This window comes from Bos mutus, chromosome 23, assembly GCF_027580195.1.
Source record: "Bos mutus isolate GX-2022 chromosome 23, NWIPB_WYAK_1.1, whole genome shotgun sequence".
Classification (NCBI taxonomy): Eukaryota; Metazoa; Chordata; class Mammalia; order Artiodactyla; family Bovidae; genus Bos; species Bos mutus.
Window position 1 is genome coordinate 24,733,490 of NC_091639.1, and position 21,500 is coordinate 24,754,989.

The 21,500-nt window shown below is 47.1% G+C and overlaps 1 protein-coding gene across 1 annotated transcript in view; it reads left to right on the plus strand.

Annotated features, from left to right (window-relative positions):
• ELOVL5 (ELOVL fatty acid elongase 5) overlaps window positions 1-18,737 on the plus strand; it is a 73,242-nt gene extending 54,505 nt beyond the window's left edge. Inside the window, exons 4-8 of the mRNA XM_070360640.1 lie at window positions 10,278-10,355; window positions 11,123-11,294; window positions 13,110-13,234; window positions 15,439-15,573; window positions 16,858-18,737. Of these exons, the coding sequence (XP_070216741.1) occupies window positions 10,278-10,355; window positions 11,123-11,294; window positions 13,110-13,234; window positions 15,439-15,573; window positions 16,858-17,001 (654 nt within the window). The 3' untranslated portion in view covers window positions 17,002-18,737. The remainder of the gene's footprint in view (window positions 1-10,277; window positions 10,356-11,122; window positions 11,295-13,109; window positions 13,235-15,438; window positions 15,574-16,857) is intronic.
• Window positions 18,738-21,500: the final 2,763 nt, after the last annotated feature.

The following is a 21,500-nucleotide window of genomic DNA, read 5'->3' on the forward strand; positions in this document are numbered from 1 at the left end:
AGACCACCTGATCTGCCTCTTGAGAAATTTGTATGCAGGTCAGGAATCAACAGTTAGAACTGGACATGGAACAACAGACTGGTTCCAAATAGGAAAAGGAGTAAGTTAAGGCTGTATATTGTCACCCTGCTTATTTAACTTACATGCAGAGTACATCATGAGAAACGCTGGGCTGGAAGAAGCACAAGCTGGAATCAAGATTGCCGGGAGAAATATCAATAACCTCAGATTTGCAGATGACACCACCCTTACGGGAGAAAGTGAAGAGGAACTAAAAAGCCTCTTGATGAAAGTGAAAGAGGAGAGTGAAAAAGTTGGCTTAAAGCTCAACATTCAGAAAATGAAGATCATGGCATCCGGTCCCATCACTTCATGGGAAATAGATGGGGAAACAGTGGAAGTGGTGTCAGATTTTATTTTGGGGGGCTCCAAAATCACTGCAGATGGTGACTGCAGCCATGAAATTAAAAGACGTTTACTCCTTGGAAGGAAAGTTATGACCAACCTAGATAGCATATTCAAAAGCAGAGACATTGCTTTGCCAACAAAGTTTTGTTTAGTCAAGGCTATGGTTTTTCCTGTGGTCATGTATGGATCTGAGAGTTGGACTGTGAAGAAGGCTGAGCGCCAAAGAATTGCTGCTTTTGAACTGTGGTGTTGGGGAAGACTCTTGAGAGTCCCTTGGACTGCAAGGAGATCCAACCAGTCCATTCTGAAGGAGATCAGCCCTGGGATTTCTTTGGAAGGAATGATGCTAAAGCTGAAACTCCAATACTTTGGCCACCTCATGCAAAGAGTTGACTCATTGGAAAAGACTCTGATGCTGGGAGGGATTGGGGGCAGGAGGAGAAGGGGACGACAGTGAATGAGATGGCTGGATGGCATCACTGACTCGATGGACGTGAGTCTGGGTGAACTCCGGGAGTTGGTGATGGACAGGGAGGCCTGGCGTGCTGCGATTCAAGAGTCGGACACGACTGAGCAACTGAACTAAAGAAGAGAGATTTTTTTTTTAAAGGACTTGAATATAAGCTCACTTCCTCTTTTCTGAGTTCTTTCTCAGGGAGGCAGCACCTTATATCAGGGCTTCCCTGGTGGCTCAGATGGTAAAGAATCTGCCTGCAATGTGGGAGACGCAGGTTTGATCCTTGAATTGGAAAGATCCCCTGGAGAAGGGAATGGCTACTCACTCCAGTATTCTTGACTGGAGAATTCCATGGACAGAGGAGCCTGGTGGGCTGTAGTCCATGGGGTTGCAGAGTCAGACACGACTGAGCAGTTAACACGACACTCGCCTCACAGTTAGGCATCAGTGGTGCTGGAGCCCTTTGGCTGGTCCCTGTAGCATCTGTGCACTGTGCTAACAGCGGGGGTGATGGTTGTGCTTAGTCCGGTTGCCTGCACTGCGAGAACAGAAGTCATTTTTTCATTTGAATCTTCTCATCAAAACGTCCGGGACTTCTTTATAGGGAAGATGAAAGACATCGAGCATTTGATGGGACAGGTGTTTTATTTTCCAGCCTCTCTGTAATTGTGGAGTCAGTGCTGTCGACACGTCTCCCCAGGCACCTGCAGCACTGCCTCCCCGCCTCTGGCTTTGAAGGTCCTCAATAGAGCTAGAGCAGTTGCTCTGGTAACATTATATTCTAAACAGCCTTGTTTTTCTTTCCCTTCAGGCTTTCCTAAAATAGATAGGTTATTGTGGGAAAAACCAGATTTGGAAAAACACTTGAAAGACCTGGCAAGTAATTATTGCATTTTATTTAAAAATGATTTTGTTTACAAAAATATTTTGAAAAAGACATTTAGTACTCTTCTGCTTTTGCCTATTGAACAGAGGTGTAGAGAGGCTAAAGTGTTGGTGAGGTTAATACTTACAAGAAAGACCTGACTGTTGCCTCAGACACTTCTTACTCACAGTTCCCTGACAGCTGAAATTCCTTGCTCAGAAAGAAACCTCTCTCGAGGGGAAGCATTGCCTCAGTTACTTGCCCATCCATTCACCTGGCACTGCCCTAGAGAATGCCTGCAGTGGGCACTCAGAGAGAAGGATGCAGCCCAGACAGCCTCTGCCTGAGCTGCATACACAGGGGACGGGGAGGGAAGGCCTTTCAGTAGAGACGAAGCTTTGACGTTGGTCCAGAGCCAGGCTAGACTCTTCTTAACTGACCTGCAGACCTTGTTAACCCGGCCTTGCAGCTGCTGTTAACAAGCTGGTGGTGGGTTGTTCAGTCGTCATTTGGGTTGTCCAACTCTCCGCGACCCCATGAACTGTAGCCTGGCAGGCTCCTCTGTCCATGGGATTTCCATGAATCCTGGAGTGGGTTGTCATTTCCTTCTCCAATTCCTGACCCAGGGATTGAACCCTCATCTCCTGCATTGCAGGCAGATTCTTTACTGCTGACCCACCAGGGAAGCCCGGTATAACAAGGTACCAGTTACAAATGCTCAGCTAAAGCAGACTCAGTTTGCAAAGCAGGAGTCAGTAGGTAAGCTGGAAATCTCTCAGAGGATGCTCTCCTGGGGCTTCTGTATACAGCAAGACAGACCTAGTCACGAGCCTTCAAGTATTTGGGCAAGAAGAGCAGGCACTTGTCTGGAATCACAGCAAAGACATATACAGTACCTGCCTGTGCCTGGTACTGGTCCCGCTCACTCAGTGTTCGTCACATGGTTACTGACTCCATCCTGCAGAGGCAAAGTCCTGGTTGGACCTGGGATTCGAGTCTGAGATTCAGGCCATTGTGCATCACCTTCTCAGAACACTATCTCAGCTTGGGTTTTCTCTCCCAGCCACCTGCAGCCCCATAAAATACAAAATGAGTGTTCTTTGTGGGACGTGTGGAAGCAGCCTACCGGAAACCACCGCTCAGGACACTGAACAGTGAGAGAAACAAACTGCAGCGTAAGAGAATAGGGCCCGAGGCTGGCGGAGAATGCCAGACATACCTGTGTCAGGCTGCTCTGAGGACAAGCTGTTTGTTTCTGCTTTGTTCTGAAGCCTCCTCTAGTGCACAGAGCCTGTCCTTATGATGTAACCAAGAATATTGCAGTCAGCTGTAACCCAGGGGTGTTCCTGGTCCTAAGTGGAAAAAAGCATATTTGGAGGTCACGGGTATGAAATTATCTTAATGGGCATCCTTCTGCTCTGGACAGGAGAGATGTGAAATTCAAACCCACATGCTTTGACTTGACCCTGTTCCATAATAGCACTGCTAAGATTGATCAGCTAAACCCTAGAGAAAAGGTACTTTTCATTTGGGAGTATTCATGGTTCATTTTATTTTTTTAATTTTTTTAGACTTTTTGTTTTGGGCTATAGGGCCGCGATTCATGGGGTCGCAAAGAGTCGGACACGACTGAGCAACTGATCTGATCTGATAGTTGATTGACAATGTTGTGATAGTTTCAGGTGAACAGTGAAGGGGCTCAGCCATCCATATACATGCATCCATTCTTCCCCAAACTCCCCTTCCATCTGGGCTGCCACATAACTTTGAGCAGAGTTCCATGTGCTATACAGGAGGTCTTTGTGGTCATCCATTTTAAATATAGCGGTGTGTACATGTCCATCCCAAACTCCCTGACTGTCTCTTTCCCCCCTCATCCTTCCCTCCTCCGGCAACCATAAGTTCATTCTTTAAGTCTGTGAGTCTCTTTCTGCATTCTAAGTTGATTTGTATCATTTCATTTTAGATTCCACATGTAAGGGATGTCATACGATATTTCTCCTTCTGTCTGACTGACTTTACTCAGTATGACAGTCTCTAGGTCTTCAGTTCAGTTCAGTTCAGTCACTCAGTCGTGTCCGACTCTTTGCGACCCCATGAACCGCAGCATGCCAGGCCTCCCTGTCCATCACCAACTCCCGGAGTTCGCTCAGACTTACATTCATTGAGTCGGTGATGCCATCCAGCCATCTCATCCTCTGTCGTCCCCTTCTCCTCCTGCCCCCAATCCCTCCCAGCATCAGAGTCTTTTCCAATGAGTCTTTTCAACTCTTCACATGAGGTGGCCAAAGTCCTGGAGTTTCAGCTTTAGCATCATTCCTTCCAAAGAAATCCCAGGGCTGATCTTCACAATGGACTGGTTGGATCTCCTCGCAGTCCAAGGGACTCTGAAGAGTCTTCTCCAACACCACAGTTCAAAAGCATCAATTCTTTGGCACTCAGCCTTCTTCACAGTCCAACTCTCACATCCATACATGACCATAGGAAAAACCATAGCCTTGACTAGATGGACCTTTGTTGGCAAAATAATGTCTCTGCTTTTGAATATGCTATCTAGGTTGGTCATAACTTTCCTTCCAAGGAGTAAACGTCTTTTAATTTCATGGCTGCAGTCACCATCTGCAGTGATTTTGGAGCCCAAAAAAATAAAGTCTGACACTGTTTCCACTGTTTCCCCATCTATTTCCCATGAAGTGACGAGACCAGATGCCATGATCTTCGTTTTCTGAATGTTGAGCTTTAAGCCAACTTTTTCACTCTCCTCTTTCACTTTTATCAAGAGGCTTTTTAGTTCCTCTTCACTTTCTGCCATAAGGGTGGTGTCATCTGCATATCTGAGGTTACTGATGTTTCTCCCGGCAATCTTGATTCCAGCTTGTGCTTCTTCCAGCCCAGTGTTTCTCATGATGTACTCTGCATATAAGTTAAATAAGCAGGGTGACAAAACACAGCCTTGACATACTCCTTTTCCTATTTGGAACCAGTCTGTTGTTCCAGACTGTTCTAACTGTCCAGTTCTAACTGTTGCTTCCTAACCTGCATAGGTTTCTCTAGGTCTTATGGTTCATTTTAAACCAAACATCTGCTGAAGGTAAAGATCCAGTGAAAGGTCTGATTTTCCATAAAATTCTTCATGGTTAGAGTGTCTCCGTTGTGTTCTTATTAAGGACTCAGAACAAACAAGGTCAGAGGAGCTTGGAAGTTCTGTTGGAGATTACATTTGAACCCAGAGTCAGATTTTCTCAGGTGCTGGTCCCACCAGTGCCATGTAGAAGCTGTGTGACTCTGGACCACACACGTCGCTACTCATGTTTCCTTAGTAAAAACATGAACTTGATCCAGGTCTAAAAAAGTACACACTTGTACACACCCACAGGGAGTCAAATCTGTGAAGACGTCAGCCTCACACACTGTTGGTGGTGTTGCTCATTTTAGCAAAGTCCCTCGGGTCCTAAGATGGTTGAATTTTACCATGGTTAGTGTCTGTTCTCGTGTCTGTTCTCGTTACCTTTCATTCCATTTCTGCTTAGATGGATATAACCACACAGCTCATCAAACTCTCATCACTAAAACCATTAGCCCCTTTTCAAAAGGGATCATCGTGTTGCTCTGAGATCTTGGGATGTCGGGTGAGTGACTGATAAGGGCCACACAGGAGGACGTTTGTCTTCTTAGTGTTTCAGGTGACTTTGTTTTCTTGAGATGCTGCGGTAGCGTTTCAGTAAGTGCCATGGAAGTGGTTATCGTACTACAGGGTATGTGCCCTATTTGTGGTTAAATTGTGGTATTAGATGAGAAAAGTCATCTCTCACCCAGAAAATCAACTTGAAATGCTTCTCTCCATGAACTGCGTCATCCAGACCCAGCAGTGATGTTCTCCTCAGTTTTCTTCTTTGAAAAGATGCATGAAACCCCCTTTGCTTATTGAATTTGTCTCATAAGGAGAGAAGAAAGCTTCTAGCTGGGCTTTAATTATAGCTCTGCACATGCTCCTGGCCTAACTAAGTTTGCTTTACTCCAAAGAAGGGGAGCAGTGCTTTGCCGTGGTGCTGTTTATGTCTTGGTTACTTGGGAAAAGCCAGATGTAGGGTACCTGGTGCTGCCTCGGTCGCTCTTGGAGTGGCTGGCGGGATCAAGGACTGGGGAGGGTGGTGGCCAGCTGCTCGCTATGGCCTGCTTTTCCATTGGAGCAGGGTCCTGCCCTCTCGAGGTGATGCTCAGAAGTCAAGGTTGAACCCTGCTGCCCTCACTTCCGGTACCTCGCCGCTGGCCCCGCCCCCTGGGTCCTCCCCCAGGCTGCAGGGTGCTGAACCTTCAGGGATGGACCAGAGCTGCTCTTGGGAGGAAGCCAGGCCTGTCGAGAGCTTTGTCTCCTCTGAAGCACTCCTCACAGGCTGGAGGGGAGGCCAGGCCTTGGCTCTGAGAGCTTCTGGGCTGTTACTCAGACACACTGTTTTCTTCTGATGGGAACAGAGAGACCAGGGTCCTGATACCGGCCACCTTTACAAAAGGTGCAGAGAGGCTTAGATAAATCAACTTGAACTCCAGTGCTCAATCCTCATGTGTTAAATTATCCTGCCCCCTGCTCCCCACCTCCTTTTTTTATCCTATCTCTTTTGAAGCCAAGGATATTCAAGAATTAAAACTTAACATGTCCCCAGTAGGACATTTGATGAGGACTGGTTTTCATCTTGTGAACAGAAGACTTTTTTCCTGCAAATAAAACAGCAGGTCTAGATTTAAGGAACAAGAAGCAGCACCTTGAACTCTGTGGTTAGTTGAGCAGACATTTGTTCAGCATCTCTTGTGTATTAGTCCTCCCTCTGTTGGATTTTGTGGATGAGGGAGCTGCAGCCAGTGCCGCCAAGAACTTAAGACAGCAGAGCTTAAGACAGAGCCAGTGACACAGGGCTTAAAGATCACGTGAGCAGATAGGTGTAAGTCATGGTAGGGTAGGCCCAGAGGCAGGAGACCAGGCTTGACCTGGAGTGCTCAAGAGAGCAGTCATGAAGAAATAGAATTTTAGCTGACCTTTGAAGGATAGAGAAAATTTTGAGAGCATTGCAGTTGAAAAGGATAGAGTAATGGTTGTTTCCAGCAGTTACTGTGCTTACCTTTTCTACCAGGCTGGGTGAGATAAGCCTTCCATACTTCATCTTATTAACTTTCCATGGCAACCTGAACAGGAGACAGTCTTTATCCTATTTGAGGAGTGAGGAAACTAAGACCTAAAGAGCTGCTGTCTGTTTTTGTAAATAAAGTTTTATTGGTTTCCTGTTTTATGGTATTTAAGTGCACTCCTCCCCCTCCCCCTCCCCCCACCCCCGCCATTGGTGATATGAAAGAACTACAAGTTTCTTTTTTTTTTTTTAAGTCTACCTTTATTTTGGGGGCTTCCCAGGTGCTGCAGTGAAAGAATCTGCCAATTCAGGAGACTCAAGTTTGATCCATGGGTCAGGAAGATCCCCTGGAGGAGGAAATGGCAACCCACTCCAGTATTCTTGCCTGGAAAATTCCCTGGACAGAGGAGCCTAGCAGGCTACAGACCTTGGGGTTGCAGAGAGTCGGACACTACTGAGCACAAGCACTAACTAACCTTTAATATTGTTGTTTTTTAAAATTTCTTTGGCTGGGAGAGCTCTTCATTGTGGCTTGGGGGCTTAGTTGCCCCACAGCATGCGGGATCTTAATTCCTGGAGCAGGGATTGAACCACGTCCCCAGCTTTGGAAGGAGGAGTCTTAACCACTAGACCACCAGGGAAGTCCTTCAAGTTTCTATTTTTAAGAGAAGGCCTCTGTGAACAAAGACTTTACATTCTCTTCTGGTGTATTTGAAAACATTTGCCCCTTCTTACTGTCAAGGGGAAAAAGTACGCATACTTAGAGCAGATGCCCAGAAGTGGTGTTGAGTTTGCTTTGAACTTTCTACGCTGTCTCTACTCGCTGCACCTGTGATCAGAAACATCAATTCAGGAAACAGCCCACTGGGCTCAAGGTGCAGAGTGGGGAGGGGAGCGGTGTGCACTTTATAGAAGAAGAAACAGATTTTGCCCTTGGAGAATGTATCCCACCTGGGAGAGGATCACACCTGTAATCTGGGCTTCTTTGTCTCCATCCTTTAATCCAGTAGAGTTCCAAAAAGTTCTTTTTCCGTACCCTCCAGCTGCAGTAGATAATTTATCAGTTTCCTCATAGGATAGAAGGAAGGGCAGCAAAGAACACTGAGTTGAGATGACACCTCTCTCCCCTCAGGTTTCCACCCTAGCACAAGTGCTGCACACACACACTTTCTCTCTCTCTGTCTCTACTTTAGACTCAGGCTTCATTTCTTGATTGCTGGGACTTCTAATAGGTCTGTATGCAGTATGCTTAACTGGCATGACTTTAGAAAGGGAAAGACCAGAAAGATAATACACCTTCCAATAAATTCTCTGTGGGTCTGGTTTTTTGAAGATAGTATAGTTTACATGTGACCTGTTTTCAAAAAATATTAATGTAGTACTGTAAAAAATTAAAACAGAACCTTTGGAAATAATTTAATCCAGCCTCCTCCTCTTAGAGTAAAACATGATCAAGGGCTAGGGGAATTTAGGTGACTTGCTAAATTCTGCTCCCTACTCCTGGATTATTTTCGTTAGAAAATGATGTGCTCTGAATCATTGTGCTTGTCTTTGGCCACATAACTCGTGCTTTTTTCAGGTGCACAAGATGACAATGCAAAGCAAAAATAACAAGGGAAGTTAGTAGAAGGAAAGTCAGATTGAAGCAGGGTGTTGAGTGTGAGCACAGTGACTACACCCACTGCTGGCTTCTATCTCTGAGGTCAGACTGGATGGAAGTTGACCTGTTTGTCTTCAGACCCTTGTGATCAGCTGACGTTCCCTGCATGCAGCCCCCGGCCCTAGTCATGCTCTGTGGGAGAACCTTGAGGTTCTGTTGTGTGTCAGTTACATCTTTCTCACAACACTGGTAGGTGAACTGTTTCTTGCTGGAATCAGATAGCATGAAACCAGTGGCTCCCACTCCTAGTTGCACATCCCACTTGCCTGAGTGTGTTGTGAAAGGCCCCACAGTGGCCTGGAGGAGGCCAGCCATTCGTCATTTTTAAAAGTTCCCCCGGTAAGCCTGTCATACAGCTGGGATGGGAACCACTGTTTAAAGCCAGTGGTTCTGAAACATCAGTTGCCTCGAAAATCACCTAAACAGCCTGTTCTTACACCACGGAATTTCACACCCAGCAATGTCTGATTTGGTGGGTCTAGGGTTGGGCCCCAGATTCTGTATTTCTAGCAAATTCCTGGGTGCTCCTGGAAGAGGCTGCTGTTGGGTGGGAACCACACGTTAAAAAGCACAGTGTTAGATTCTCTGGGGTTTTGGTTCTGACAGTCCAGCTGGGGCCCTGGCATTTGCATGTCACTTGAGTTGCCTTGTGATGCTCGTGCATCTGGACTGGGGAACATGCCAAGAACCACACACTGAGGCCTGGGGGCCGGTTCCTCATTTGGGATCCACGATGAGCTCAGGCATGAAGTAGACCACCTCTGATTTCTCCTCCCCTGCCCCGTTGACCACCAGAGGGAGGGCCACCAGGAACACTTGAGGACGCCAAAGCTTCAGAAGGAGGTGGTGAGCTGCAGTCTACATGGAGAAAGAGGCCCATCTCGTGGGTGTCTGGCTGGCTGGGATGCAGTGGGTAGACAGTGGACATGCACAGGGGCTCAGATCACACCTTCCCTCTGGAACAGGTCCTTAGGTCCCCCCCAGCAGGTGTTGACCTGGTATGGCAGCTGAGGCCCCCAGGGGGAGCTGGCGACCCTGCACTCTGCCCCTCACGTCAGGGTCCTCTCTGTGGCACTGCAGTGCCCACCCTGCCACAGATGAATTCTGCATTGTGGGCACAGCTCAGTTCTCAGAGGTCTGAGCCATGGATCTGCAGGTGATGCAGAAAACAGTGAAGAGGCTGAGGCTGGACTCAGTTGCCCCAAGCTGGCAGCAGTGGTTCTCTAAGTGAGGGCTCTAGACCAGCCTCAGGTTCACCTGGGAACCTACGAGAAATAGGAATTCTTGGGCCCCACCCCAGACCTGCTGGATGCCCATCCATCTGCCTTTCAACGTGTCCTTAACTTCATTCTGGGCCTACGCATTCAGGTTTGAGAAAGCCAGTGGTTTCCCCCGAGGCCGTGGCAGGGCAGGACCCTGATCGGATCAGAGAAGGAGCCCACACATGTTTGGATCCCTTGGGCCTCAGGATTGGGGAGGTGCTTGTGACAGAGGGTTCTGAAGAAAGGCAGCGTGGCCAAGCAGGGCCTGTAGAGGCGGCTGCAGTGGCTCTGGGCCCACCCTTCAGGAAACTGAGTCCCTAGGCTTTTGAACTCCCCCAATTCACCCTCCCCTGTCATCATGGTTTTCTTGCCCAGAGCACCCTTGACCCCGCACAGCCCACAGTCTACACGGATTCTCAAACTATGAAGTCTAATTGAATAGGGCATTTCCTGATTCTGATTTTGTTGGTGACTGGCTTTTTCTCTCTTTTCCTTTTTTCCCCAGTTAGTGACGGGAGTATGGGAAGGCCAGTACAACTTCTTCTGTCAGGGCACACGCAGTGGAGGAGAAGCGGACATGAAGGTACTGGCTCTTTGTTTTCTTAATAAAGAAATTGTACCAGAGACAAGATGGCCATCCAGGTAATCCCTGTGGACATTGTTTAAAAAGAATTTTAAAAGCGGTGTGTGCCCATGGTAAGGGAAATTAAGCAGCCTGGAACGTATAGGAGGGGAACTAAAATCTCCCTGTCTGCAAAAGTGAGTCCTGTTAACATCTTCCAGGGAAGACAGCGTGCATGCGCTTACCAGTATTTGCTCTCTGTTTACATAAACAGGTTCATCAGGTGATGTCTTTAATCATCACCTCTGGGTGTGATCTATAGAGTCCAGCTTCCATACTGGAGTATTTTTCAGGGTTTTGTTTTAAATAAAAGGCTGCAGTCTACCCTCAGCCTGGCAGTCATTTCCTCAGAGCCCCCATGAAGAGCCCCCTGTACGGCATTTCACCAGGCACAGCACAGCACTGGACATCCAGATTTCTTTCTCGCTCTGCCGTGTGTCCTGTCACCTGCTCCACGCCAGCCCCTGAAATCGGAAGTGCCTTTCTCGTGGTTTTCCTCCTCCGATGGCTCCAGAGGGAACAGGCAGCCTACAGGGATTTGTTAAAGAGTTGTGAAGGGCGTGAAGCCCTTGTAGAGCTTGCCCTGCGTTCACAACCCCCCACCCACCCCCAGGTGTTCTGGTCAAAGGCCCTGCAGAGAGACTAGCTTCAGCGGGGCTAGTGGGGCGGTGAGGTCCCGGGGTGGGCGCACAACCCTGCGGGAGACGCTGACAGCCCCTTCGTCCTAGATCATCCGCGTCCTCTGGTGGTACTACTTCTCCAAGCTCATCGAGTTCATGGACACCTTCTTCTTCATCCTCCGCAAGAACAACCACCAGATCACGGTCCTGCATGTGTATCACCACGCCAGCATGCTCAACATCTGGTGGTTCGTGATGAACTGGGTCCCCTGCGGCCACTGTGAGTCTGAACGTCTTTGGGGACAGGTGTGAGCAGAGAGGCTGAGTTGAAACTAAGGCTCTGAGGGGAAAGGTGCCGTTTCTGCAGGTTTCTGGGTCAGGCCTTTGACCGTGGTGTCCAGATTGCCTTTAATGACGGTCTGCGTGGCCTGTGCACTCAGCAAGCCGACAGATCCTTTCTCTGGTTTGGGGCACACCCTGTGCTAATGCGGCAGGATGAGGGAAAGACCAGATTACAGTCTGGGGCACTTGAACAAATCTGGGCAGAATTCTCTGTTCCAGGTTGTTTATCCTTGTTTCTATACACATTTGGAAGGTGTTTGACTGGCAGGGACAGACCAGGAAGATGGAAACGTGCCAAGGAGTGGGCTTCAGGGAACAAGCTTTCGCTGCAGTACCTCAAGGCGTCTGCACATCCTCTGACATAGTGACCCTCACATTCCTGGAGCATGTTTAGCTGGGCAGCTTCTGGGACAAGCACCAACATTTGAAGTAAATTCTCTAAGAAGGATATGGAAAGCTTGTGGTCTGGAAGTGTCCCGTAGTTCCCTACGATGAGGTTGTCCCCGTCGGGTTCAGCCCAGGAGGGCTAATATGTCCCGGTCAGAGTTCCTGATATCCATCACAAACTTGATCCTCTCAGTCTGCTCACGTGTTTTCCCCCAGGATAGCACCGCCCTTGATTAACTTGGCCCACCAGGATGCACACAGTTAGAGGAATCTAGAACCAGCAAGAGCTTTCCAAGTACAGCTCCTTCCACTTTGGGAGAACCCTGAGACAGTAGAAGGATTGGTAGAGCTCGCGCTCCCTGGCTGTAGGTTATCTGACTTAACTTTCTAATAGAAACGGCACCTGCCCACATTTTAAAGTGTGTTAGTCACCCAGTTTTATCCAACTCTTTGTAACCCCAAGGACTGTAGCCTGCCAGGTTCCTCTGTCCATGGAGTTTCCCAGGCAAGAATATTGGAGCAGGTAGCCATTCCCTTTCCCAGGGCGATCTTCCTGGCCCAGGGATTGAACCCGGGTCTCCTGCATTGCAGACAGATTCTTTTACCGTCCGAGCTACCTGGAAAGCCCCAGTGGAAGAAGGCTTTAAATGTCAGATCCCGCAGAATGACAAATGAGAAACAACCAGAGAATGGATATGACTCGTCCAAGGTCACACCCCCAGTTACTGTCATAGCCCAGCCTGACCACAGAGGGAGGGGAAAGCTGGTTGCTTTGCTTGGTTGCTGGCTATGGGGGCAGAGGACCGAGAGTCTGAGAAAAGACTGGGTGATTCTACTGGAAATGACAAATTGTGACGTAAATAATGGATCTCTCATCTCTAAGGAACTGGGCTCTAGACTCTGTCTTACTGATAAGGATATATGGCCTCTGCACCACAGCCCTCCTCCCCAGACCTCAGCAAATGTGTAGAGACGGCCAGCTTTGAGCTTCCCACTCTTTGCGGCTGTCTTTCCCCAAGGCTTCAATGCAGTATCGGGGCACTTGGGCAGCATCCTCTGGGAGTGGGTGGCGGCCAAGCAGCAAAGCCTTTAGATTCCAGAGCGAGGTGGGTGGTTCCTGACTCCTGGTTGGATGCCCACCTGATAGCTGACCCTGGGCTTGAAGCCTCTTGACGGCTGCCTGCCCGTGTGGAAATTGATTTCTGGTCACACGCCCGTGCAGTGCCAGCTTGCTGCTGCAGTGTTTGCCTGTTCAAAAACTTTTTTTTTTTTTTTTTTTTGAATTTAAAAAGAATCTTGGGTTTTGTTACCTGTCACATACAGGACACTGATGCATCCTCCTCACCAATTCCCTCTGTTCCTACAGCTTACTTTGGCGCCACACTTAACAGCTTCATCCACGTCCTCATGTACTCGTACTACGGCCTGTCGTCCATCCCGTCCATGCGGCCGTACCTCTGGTGGAAGAAGTACATCACGCAGGGCCAGCTGGTGAGTCAGGCAGCCTCTTTCTGCCAGGACTTGCCGCCTGGGGGGCACTGAGCTCTTCCTGGGCCGCCCTTGCTGCCCTCCTGGCTTCGGTGTTGTTGACTAGCTCCTGAGAGGTGCCTTTCCCATCCTTCCTCTCTCTCGATCCAGTTAAACACCTTGAAGTGAGCAGAGCGGAGAATTCCATCCATTTCAGTCAATGGAGACACCACGCCAGTGGGCAGGCAGCTAGTTGAATCGGGGAACAAAGACTAAACAGAATCCTTGGACTCTTAAGTTCAGCCCTTTCTTCTTAGTTTGTGCACAGAACATCCATGTGTGTCCGTGTTTTCTAATTATAATCCAAATCCAAGGTGCGTCTGTGTGCCTATGTTTCCAGGAGTGCCAGGATTTGCTGGGAGGAGCGCGAGTCCAGGCTGTGCTAAGTCGCTTCAGTCATGTCCGACCCTTTGTGCCCCTATGGACTGTAGCCCACCAGACGAGCCCAGCTTGCCAGTAGGTTACTAGGCAGCAAGGATGCAGGTGCCAGGCGACCGCTCAGCCCGTGTGGTGGCGGGGATGGCACTGCAGTGCCCCAGGTGACAGCCCCTTCCTGGGCCCACGTCCCAGCAGCTGTTTGCACTTGATGGTTATTTCCCACCGTCCTTGTTAAAGCTTTCCTTGGTTGTCAGTATACTATATAGCCTTTTCTTCCCCCCTTGTGATTTCTTTCATAAACTGATTACTAATACTATCACTACTGTTCGAATGCTGACATTCCTTGAGCTTACCACGTGCTCATGTCAAGCGAGCAGTTTTACAGGGATTGTTCCAGTAGCCTGATTTTATGTTGTTATCCCTACTTTATAGAGGAGGATGCGGAGGCGATAGCCTAGGGCTAGCTGACTCGTTGACATTAGATACTAAATTCTTAGCCCTGGTCTTGCCTTCTTAACACATTCTTTTCTAAGGAAACCAAGCTGATTCAGATCCCTCTGTGTCAGTAGTGATTCTTCAATGTTGCAAAATAACCATCTGGGGAAAAAAAATTTGAGAAGACCTTCTGAGCTGCTTCTGTGTTTGGTGTTTCATTAGCACCTCTTTGCCGGCTGCCGGACGATCCTTGTTGTGTCCCCTCACCCACTTGTGAGGAAGACTCACTGTTCATCCGCCTCCTCATTACACATGAGAAGTGATGCCAGGCTTGACTTGCTGCACGTAGTGTGGTTCTGCTGAAGCCACATGTAGAGCAGGCTGGAGAGCTGGTCTCCTGTTGGCCTCTGCCCTTTGAGGTGGACGATTGCACCTAGTTTCCCTGTATTTATTCTATGCGCCACTTACAGTTACTTCTCAGTCTAGAAAACTTACCTTAAAAAAAGGAAACAACAACAGCAACAACAAAAAAAAAACAGTTCCCTACATAGAAACACTGAGAGGTGGCCCGAAATCCCGTGGGTGGAGCCTCGTCCTCCACTCACTCCTTAAAGGTCCCCGTCCAGCAGCTGTCCCTTATCTTAACCCCTTCTCGCCGTTTCCCTGCTTCTCAAGATGTACCTGCCAGAAATAATCTATGGAATTAGCACTATATCCTAGGAAGAAAGTAAGTCTCTCCCAACCCCAGCCTTCACCAAATCAGAAGGTCCACGGATAAGGATGGGGAAAGGGTCCCATGGGATTGCACATCCTGCAGTGAGGTTCCTGGTCCCTCTAAACATACACTCCATGCCCATCCTTCCTTTATGAAGAATTAGCAAAAAGTACAGTTGCATCTCCTGTACTGTATTTCTGAAGTGTGTGTGTGTGTTGGGTTTTTTAAAATGTTTTCACTTTTTTCCTTCCTTCCAGCTTCATTGAGAGCTAATTCACATATAATACTGTATTAGTTTACAGTGTACAACATAAGGATTTTGATGTGTGTATGTTGTAAATCTACTCCCAGAACTTCCAAATATACAATGAAAGCGTTGCTGGCTATTCCCCAAGCTTTAGAGAAGGTGACTGCAGCAGTTGGAAAGGGAGGAGTGTACACATAAGACAAACACAGATGCATAAGAGGTTTGGGATATGTTTAGCATATGCTTCATGATTTTGAAATGACCTCTGTACCTACAGAAAGGTTAGTAAGTGTTCATTCCCAGACTCGGGGGTGCAGGGTACAGCGCCCATTTGGCAGACGCCTTGACCTTGGGCCATGGCCGCATATTCAGCTATGTCTCCTCCCCACCCAGCTTCAGTTTGTGCTGACCATCATCCAGACCAGCTGTGGGGTCATCTGGCCGTGTACCTTCCCTCTCGGTTGGTTGTATTTCCAGATTGGATACATGATTTCTCTGATCACCCTCTTCACAAACTTCTACATTCAGGTAAATCTCACTCTTCTGTGGTGATTGGGATTTGGGGTCTTTGCAGCCAAGGCCCTCATTCATTCCTTTATTGAGAAGCCCCTGCCTTGGCAGGAGCAGGGTAGAGGTGGGGTCACTGCCACTGTGGAAGGTGCTGAAGTCTGGCCAGACCTTGGAGTTCTGGGGCTTTGGCACAAGAGGTTCCAGGTCCCTGTGGGAAAGCAGAGCTGTCCCGTTCTGCTTCCCTGGGGCTGCTGCAGACATGGCATAGATGAGTCTCAATCTCAGTCTCTCAGCCCCACTGCCCTGAACTCCAGGGCTAAATTAAATATCTGAAGAATTTTCCATTACAGTCCCCAGCTACAGAAAGAAATCAGCCTTTTTTCCCAGTTTTCTTACACTTCCTCCCCACACTGCTCAGGCTTGGGGGCGCAGATCGTTCCCAAGTGCATGATGTGGTGTAGGTTTCTGCCCACAGAAGGGTTTGTTCAGGGCTGATGCTTTGGGGGAGCCTGACCTGTGTGGTCACTGTTGACTCTCCTACTTCCCATTACCCCTGGGTCTCGTGTGTCCCTGCTCCGTGAGCTGGGCCTGGCTCCGAGCAGGCACAGGGGCTGGGCAGGAGCAAAATAAGAGTCCCTGAGCAGAGGCAGGAAAGGCAGATCACATGCAGCAGCACCAGCCCCCCTCCATGCCAGGGCGGGGGGTGCCCAGCACATTTGCCCTCCCTGCGCCCCTTCCAGACAGACACCTTTTCCCAGACATATCTGGGGTGGCAGCTCTGGGTTGCGTCTTCCTCCTGCCTGGCTGGTAGCTCATGCTGCACTTCAGGGCAATGACAGATACAAGGGAGGTTATTAAAGAAAAGATGGGGCCCAACAAAGCTGAAGTCACACCTGTTTTGACTGCCATTCATGGCAGAGTGCTTTTGTAAGTAAAGGGCCGAGACAGTTGCTAAAGCCATGAGACAGTTTGAAGGCAGAGGATGTGAGTGACAGCGGGAGACAGCAGGGCAGAGCCGAGTGAAGTGTGAATTGTATTTTCAGTCTAATCGTCAAACAACATCCATACCTCTGCCCGTGACTCAGTGAACATACCCAGGCTGAGCCTCAGAAAATGAAAGAATGATTGAAACCAGTGGCAAAAAAAAAAAAACCCAAAACATTTTCCAGGTCGCTTGGGCACAGACATTGCTTCTTAATACGGTAGCACCGGTCCCCAGAGGCTCTTGCCCTGGCATTAGGGATGTGGCCGGGCCCCACCCCCACCCCCGCCGTGGCTCCCATCTGCCCTTATGTGTTGCAGACCTACAACAAGAAGGGGGTCTCCCGGAGGAGAGAGCACCAAAAGGACCACCAGAACGGCTCCGTGGCCGCCGTGAACGGCCACATCAGCAGCTTTTCTTCCCTGGAGAACAATGTGAAGCCGAGGAAGCAGCGGAAGGACTGAGGTCCGAGGGTTGGCAGCCTCTGAACCACATCGTCTGATTGTAAGCACATCTGAGTTGTGCCCGATGCTCGTTAACAGCTGCTGTAACTAGTCAGCCTACAATAGTGTGACTCACGTAGGACCTCTTCCATCAATTCCAAACCCCTAGAAAATGTAGACAGATTATCCAAGTAGGCATAAGATTTTTTAACATTTCTGGGCTCTCACCGACCCCTGCGCTAGACTGTGGAGGGCGTGTTATTGTAGTACACAACACTGCTGTTGCCTTATTAGTTATAACATGATAGGTGCTGAATTGTGATTCACAATTTAATAACACTGTAATCCAAACTTTTTTTTTTAACTATAGATCATGCATGTGATTGTAAATTTGTATAATGTTGTTACAGTAGAGAAACACACATGCCTTAAAATTGAAAAAGCAGGGCCCAAAGCTTATTAGTTCAATTAGGGTATGTTTCAAGTTTTTATTCATTTCTTATAGCTCCGTTCAGAAAAATCAACAACCATGATTTATGAAACCTAACGTGTGACACAGAACTTCAGGTGACTTGTCCGTGTGAAATCGGCACCTTCAGTTTTTGTAATGTTGGCTTTAAATCAGGCAGGTTCAGATCTAGTGGAACAGTCAGTTTAACTTTTTAACAGATCTTATTTTTTTATTTTGAGTGCCACTATTAATAATGTAAAAAGGGAGGGAGGAGCTAAAGCAGTCTTGATGAAACTTAAATATATATTCTTTGTCTTCAAGATTTCAGGAAGTGTGTAGGATGAGTAGGCCGTTTTAAATGTCAGAAGTGTAAGTGTTTTTATACAGGAAACAAAGCCCATTTTGCTTTCCACTTAGAGAAGATATATACTTTTCAAGAGACATAACTGAATAGTTAACCATTTGACAGAGGCCCATAGATGAGCAGTGCGGGGACCGGTTGCCAGGGTCCAAATTCGGATTGATTTCTCTACTGCTATCTATCTGTTTTGACACAAACTTCCTTTGAAAATGTGCCTAGCTTACCATAATGAATGGGGAAGGGTGGGGTGGGAAGGACTTTAGAAAAATTCAAGGTAAAATTAAACAGATAGCTGCAGCATGAGAAAACTGGAGAACTGAGTAGAGATGGTTTGGTTAATGTGAATCTAATAGCACCTGTAAGGTTTTTTTTTCCTTGCTCCGACTCTAAAGATTTATTTAGAAACGCTTGTTTAAAAATAAGACTGCTTATCATAAAATCATGTCTCATACCCTAGAAGCAGGGGTCAAACAGATAGACTGTTTTGTGTGTGTGTCATTTTAAAGTGTTGGAATTTAGCCTCTGAATACCTTCTCCACAGGAGGAAAAATACATTCATTGAACCACTCGTGACACATCTGAGAAGGTCATTGACAATGTATAAATGAATGGTTTGATATTTATGTAAATATCAGTTTATCATGCTTTAATTTTGCACATTCATATTACAGGGAGCCAGTTGGGTTCTCTTAATTAGTCTTGTGGGTTTTCTGTTTGGAAGGAGTCACGGCATCTGTTTACATTTACCTTATCAAATCTAGAATGTGTATATTTGTAAATGTATGTCTTCCTAGGTACTAGTTTGAGAATGTCTTTACATATTTCAACACAGAAACTATAACATTCAATAGTGTGCTGTCAAAGTGTGCTTAAGCTCATCTGGATATACCCACAATGTTAAATAATGTCTAAAATTAATCATTAAAACGTTTTTGATTACCTGTGCTTGGTTTTACATTGTTAATATGCTGCTAATTCTGAAAGACTGGAGAAAAGTCTTCTTTTCTTCACCATCTAGGAAGTCACCCAAAAAAATGATGTAAATAATTCAGTTTGGAAGGTTATACTGTGGCTCAGCTCACATTAGGAGGGATCCCCACATTGTTAGGCATGGTGGTGGCTGCATCCCAGTTCCTTCCTCTAAGCCTTCCCTGGTTTCCATACTAAAGACCCCAGCTCTGAGCCCACTCCTTTTTCTTCCCTCCCCTCCCCTCCCCCTTCCTTTCCCCAAGCTGTTACAATTACTTTCCTAGATTTAGACCAGAAGTCTGCACATTTTTTCTGGAAAGAGCCAGCTACTACCTGTCTTAGGCTTTGCAGACCACACTGCTCAACCACTTTTTGTAGAGTTCAAAAGCAGCCTAATACACAGATAATTACACAGTTAATATGTAAATGGTGGGCCCTAGCTATGTTCCAGTAGAACTTTATTTGCAAAACAGAAGACCTGTGGCTGTAGTTCTGTGACCCCCAGTTTAGAGTAACAAGGGCCCACCTTGTCAGTTTCTTTGCCAAAGACCATTGCACGTCCCAGGTCCTGCCCCATGCCACACCCCCACCCCCCACGCCTTCCCCAGTCTGACTTACTGAGTCCGTCCATACCCACACTGAGTCCGTCCATACCCATAGAAGTGAGGAAATGAACAGCCTATCGTCCCTTCCTCCACTTCATACCACATAGTTACTAGTGCAGGCCTGACCCTGGCTTTGAGTGTGTTCTGATTTGTCAATATCACCTTCAAAATGTCATCAGAAACTGAATTTAGTATTGGGAATATCATTTGAAAAGTGCAGAGGACTGTTGGGCTTTGGTGATAATGATTACTTACATCCTTGTCCTTCCCCTCTGAGTCCAGAACAAATTGAAAAGACATCAAAACCAGACTGATGGAAATCAGCATAGTTTATCTGTCACTGAGGAGGCTGGCTGGTGACACAAAGACAGCAATAGGGCTCTCCGAATACCCTGTTGACATACCACGGTCAGCTCCAGCTCGCTGATGGTTGTGGCTGCCCTAGTCTGTTGGTGTGGTGATGAACTGATGATTAAGATGTTTTGAATATCAGCCCTGGAATTTACCCAGCTTTAGCTACAAGCTCCCTTTCTGTGTCAGGTTGTGTCCTGATGCCTACGATGCTCAATAGTATCTCCAACTTGGGCGACCAGAAAGTCGCCCTCTTCCCTTTAGAGAAGTGAGTGAGTCAGAGGGCAGAGTAGGTCAGATGGTTTCCACCCTTTTCTCTCATCTGTATGGAAGTGGAAGGGCAAGTTCACACACCCGTATGGAAAAGGGAAGATTCCGTTACCCTTCTGAGCAGCCTTGCCATTTACAGGGAAGCACAGCTAAAGCACAGCTTGGAGGCCACACTGCCTGGCTGGAATCCTATCTGTATGACCTTTAGGCAAATTGTTTTATCTTGGCCTCAGTGTTCCCATCTACCCAATTGGGATAAAGTCAGTACCTACCTTACAGGCTCATTACAAGGGTTAAATAGATGAATAAAATATACAAAGCTCTTGGAGCCACATCCAGCAAAGCGTGAACTCTGTTATCTATTATCTTCAGTCCGTACCACTGGTCTCTCTTAAGATCAGCTGTTGTTTTACTGTTAGTTCCTTGACTAGTTGCTCTAACAATCCTATCACAAAGGAGAGGAAGTTCTTGGGTAGGATACTTTGTTGAATTGAAAGAGTTGAAAAGTGGACTTCCCTGGTGGCTCAGTGGTAAAGAATCTGCCTTACAACACAGGGAACATGGATTCAATCCCTGCTGTAGGAAGATTCCAAGAGGTCTGCATGCCCACAATGAAGATCTGATGCAGCCAAATAAAAACAATTTTTTTTAATTTTATTTTATTTTTAAACTTTACATAATTGTATTAGTTTTGCCAAATATCAAAATGAATCCACCACAGGTATACATGTGTTCCCCATCCTGAACCCTCCTCCCTCCTCCCTCCCCATACCATCCCTCTGGGTCGTCCCAGTACACTAGCCCCAAGCATCCAGTATCGTGCATCGAACCTGGACTGACATCTCGTTTCATACATGATATTTTACATGTTTCAATGCCATTCTCCCAAATCTTCCCACCCTCTCCCTCTCCCATAGAGTCTATAAGACTGATCTATACATCAGTGTCTCTTTTGCTGTCTCATACACAGGGTTATTGTTACCATCTTTCTAAATTCCATATATATGCGTTAGTATACCGTATTGAAGTTGAAAAGAAACCAGCAATTGTTGGGAGTACGACTGTATTATTTCAAATTTTGTCCGAGTTTTACATTACACTACTATTTTGGAATTTCTGGAATCTGCTTTATTCCCTCTTGGGAAAATGGCAGGTTTATTGGTCTCTGGTCTGTCGCATCATTCCTGCAGTGCCCTGCTGGTAGTTCTGTGATCCATCCACAGACATGGGTATGTTTCACGTGAACTGATTTTAAACAGATGTCTCACACTCTTCCCTTATCAGTCCAGGATTTCAAATACTAATAGCTTCTCCTCTTCAGCATCAGTTTGGAGAATAGTGCCCTCCGTGGAGATGGCAGCAGAATAGTGCTTGCCTCAGTTTGCTCTCTGCTCTCACTAATTCTCATTCCAGGCATAGATTTAAAACTTACCTGTGTCATCCTTGACATTTTTATGAGCTTCATTTTCTCTCTTTCCCAACATATTTATGGTACTTACTCAAAGCGAGAAAG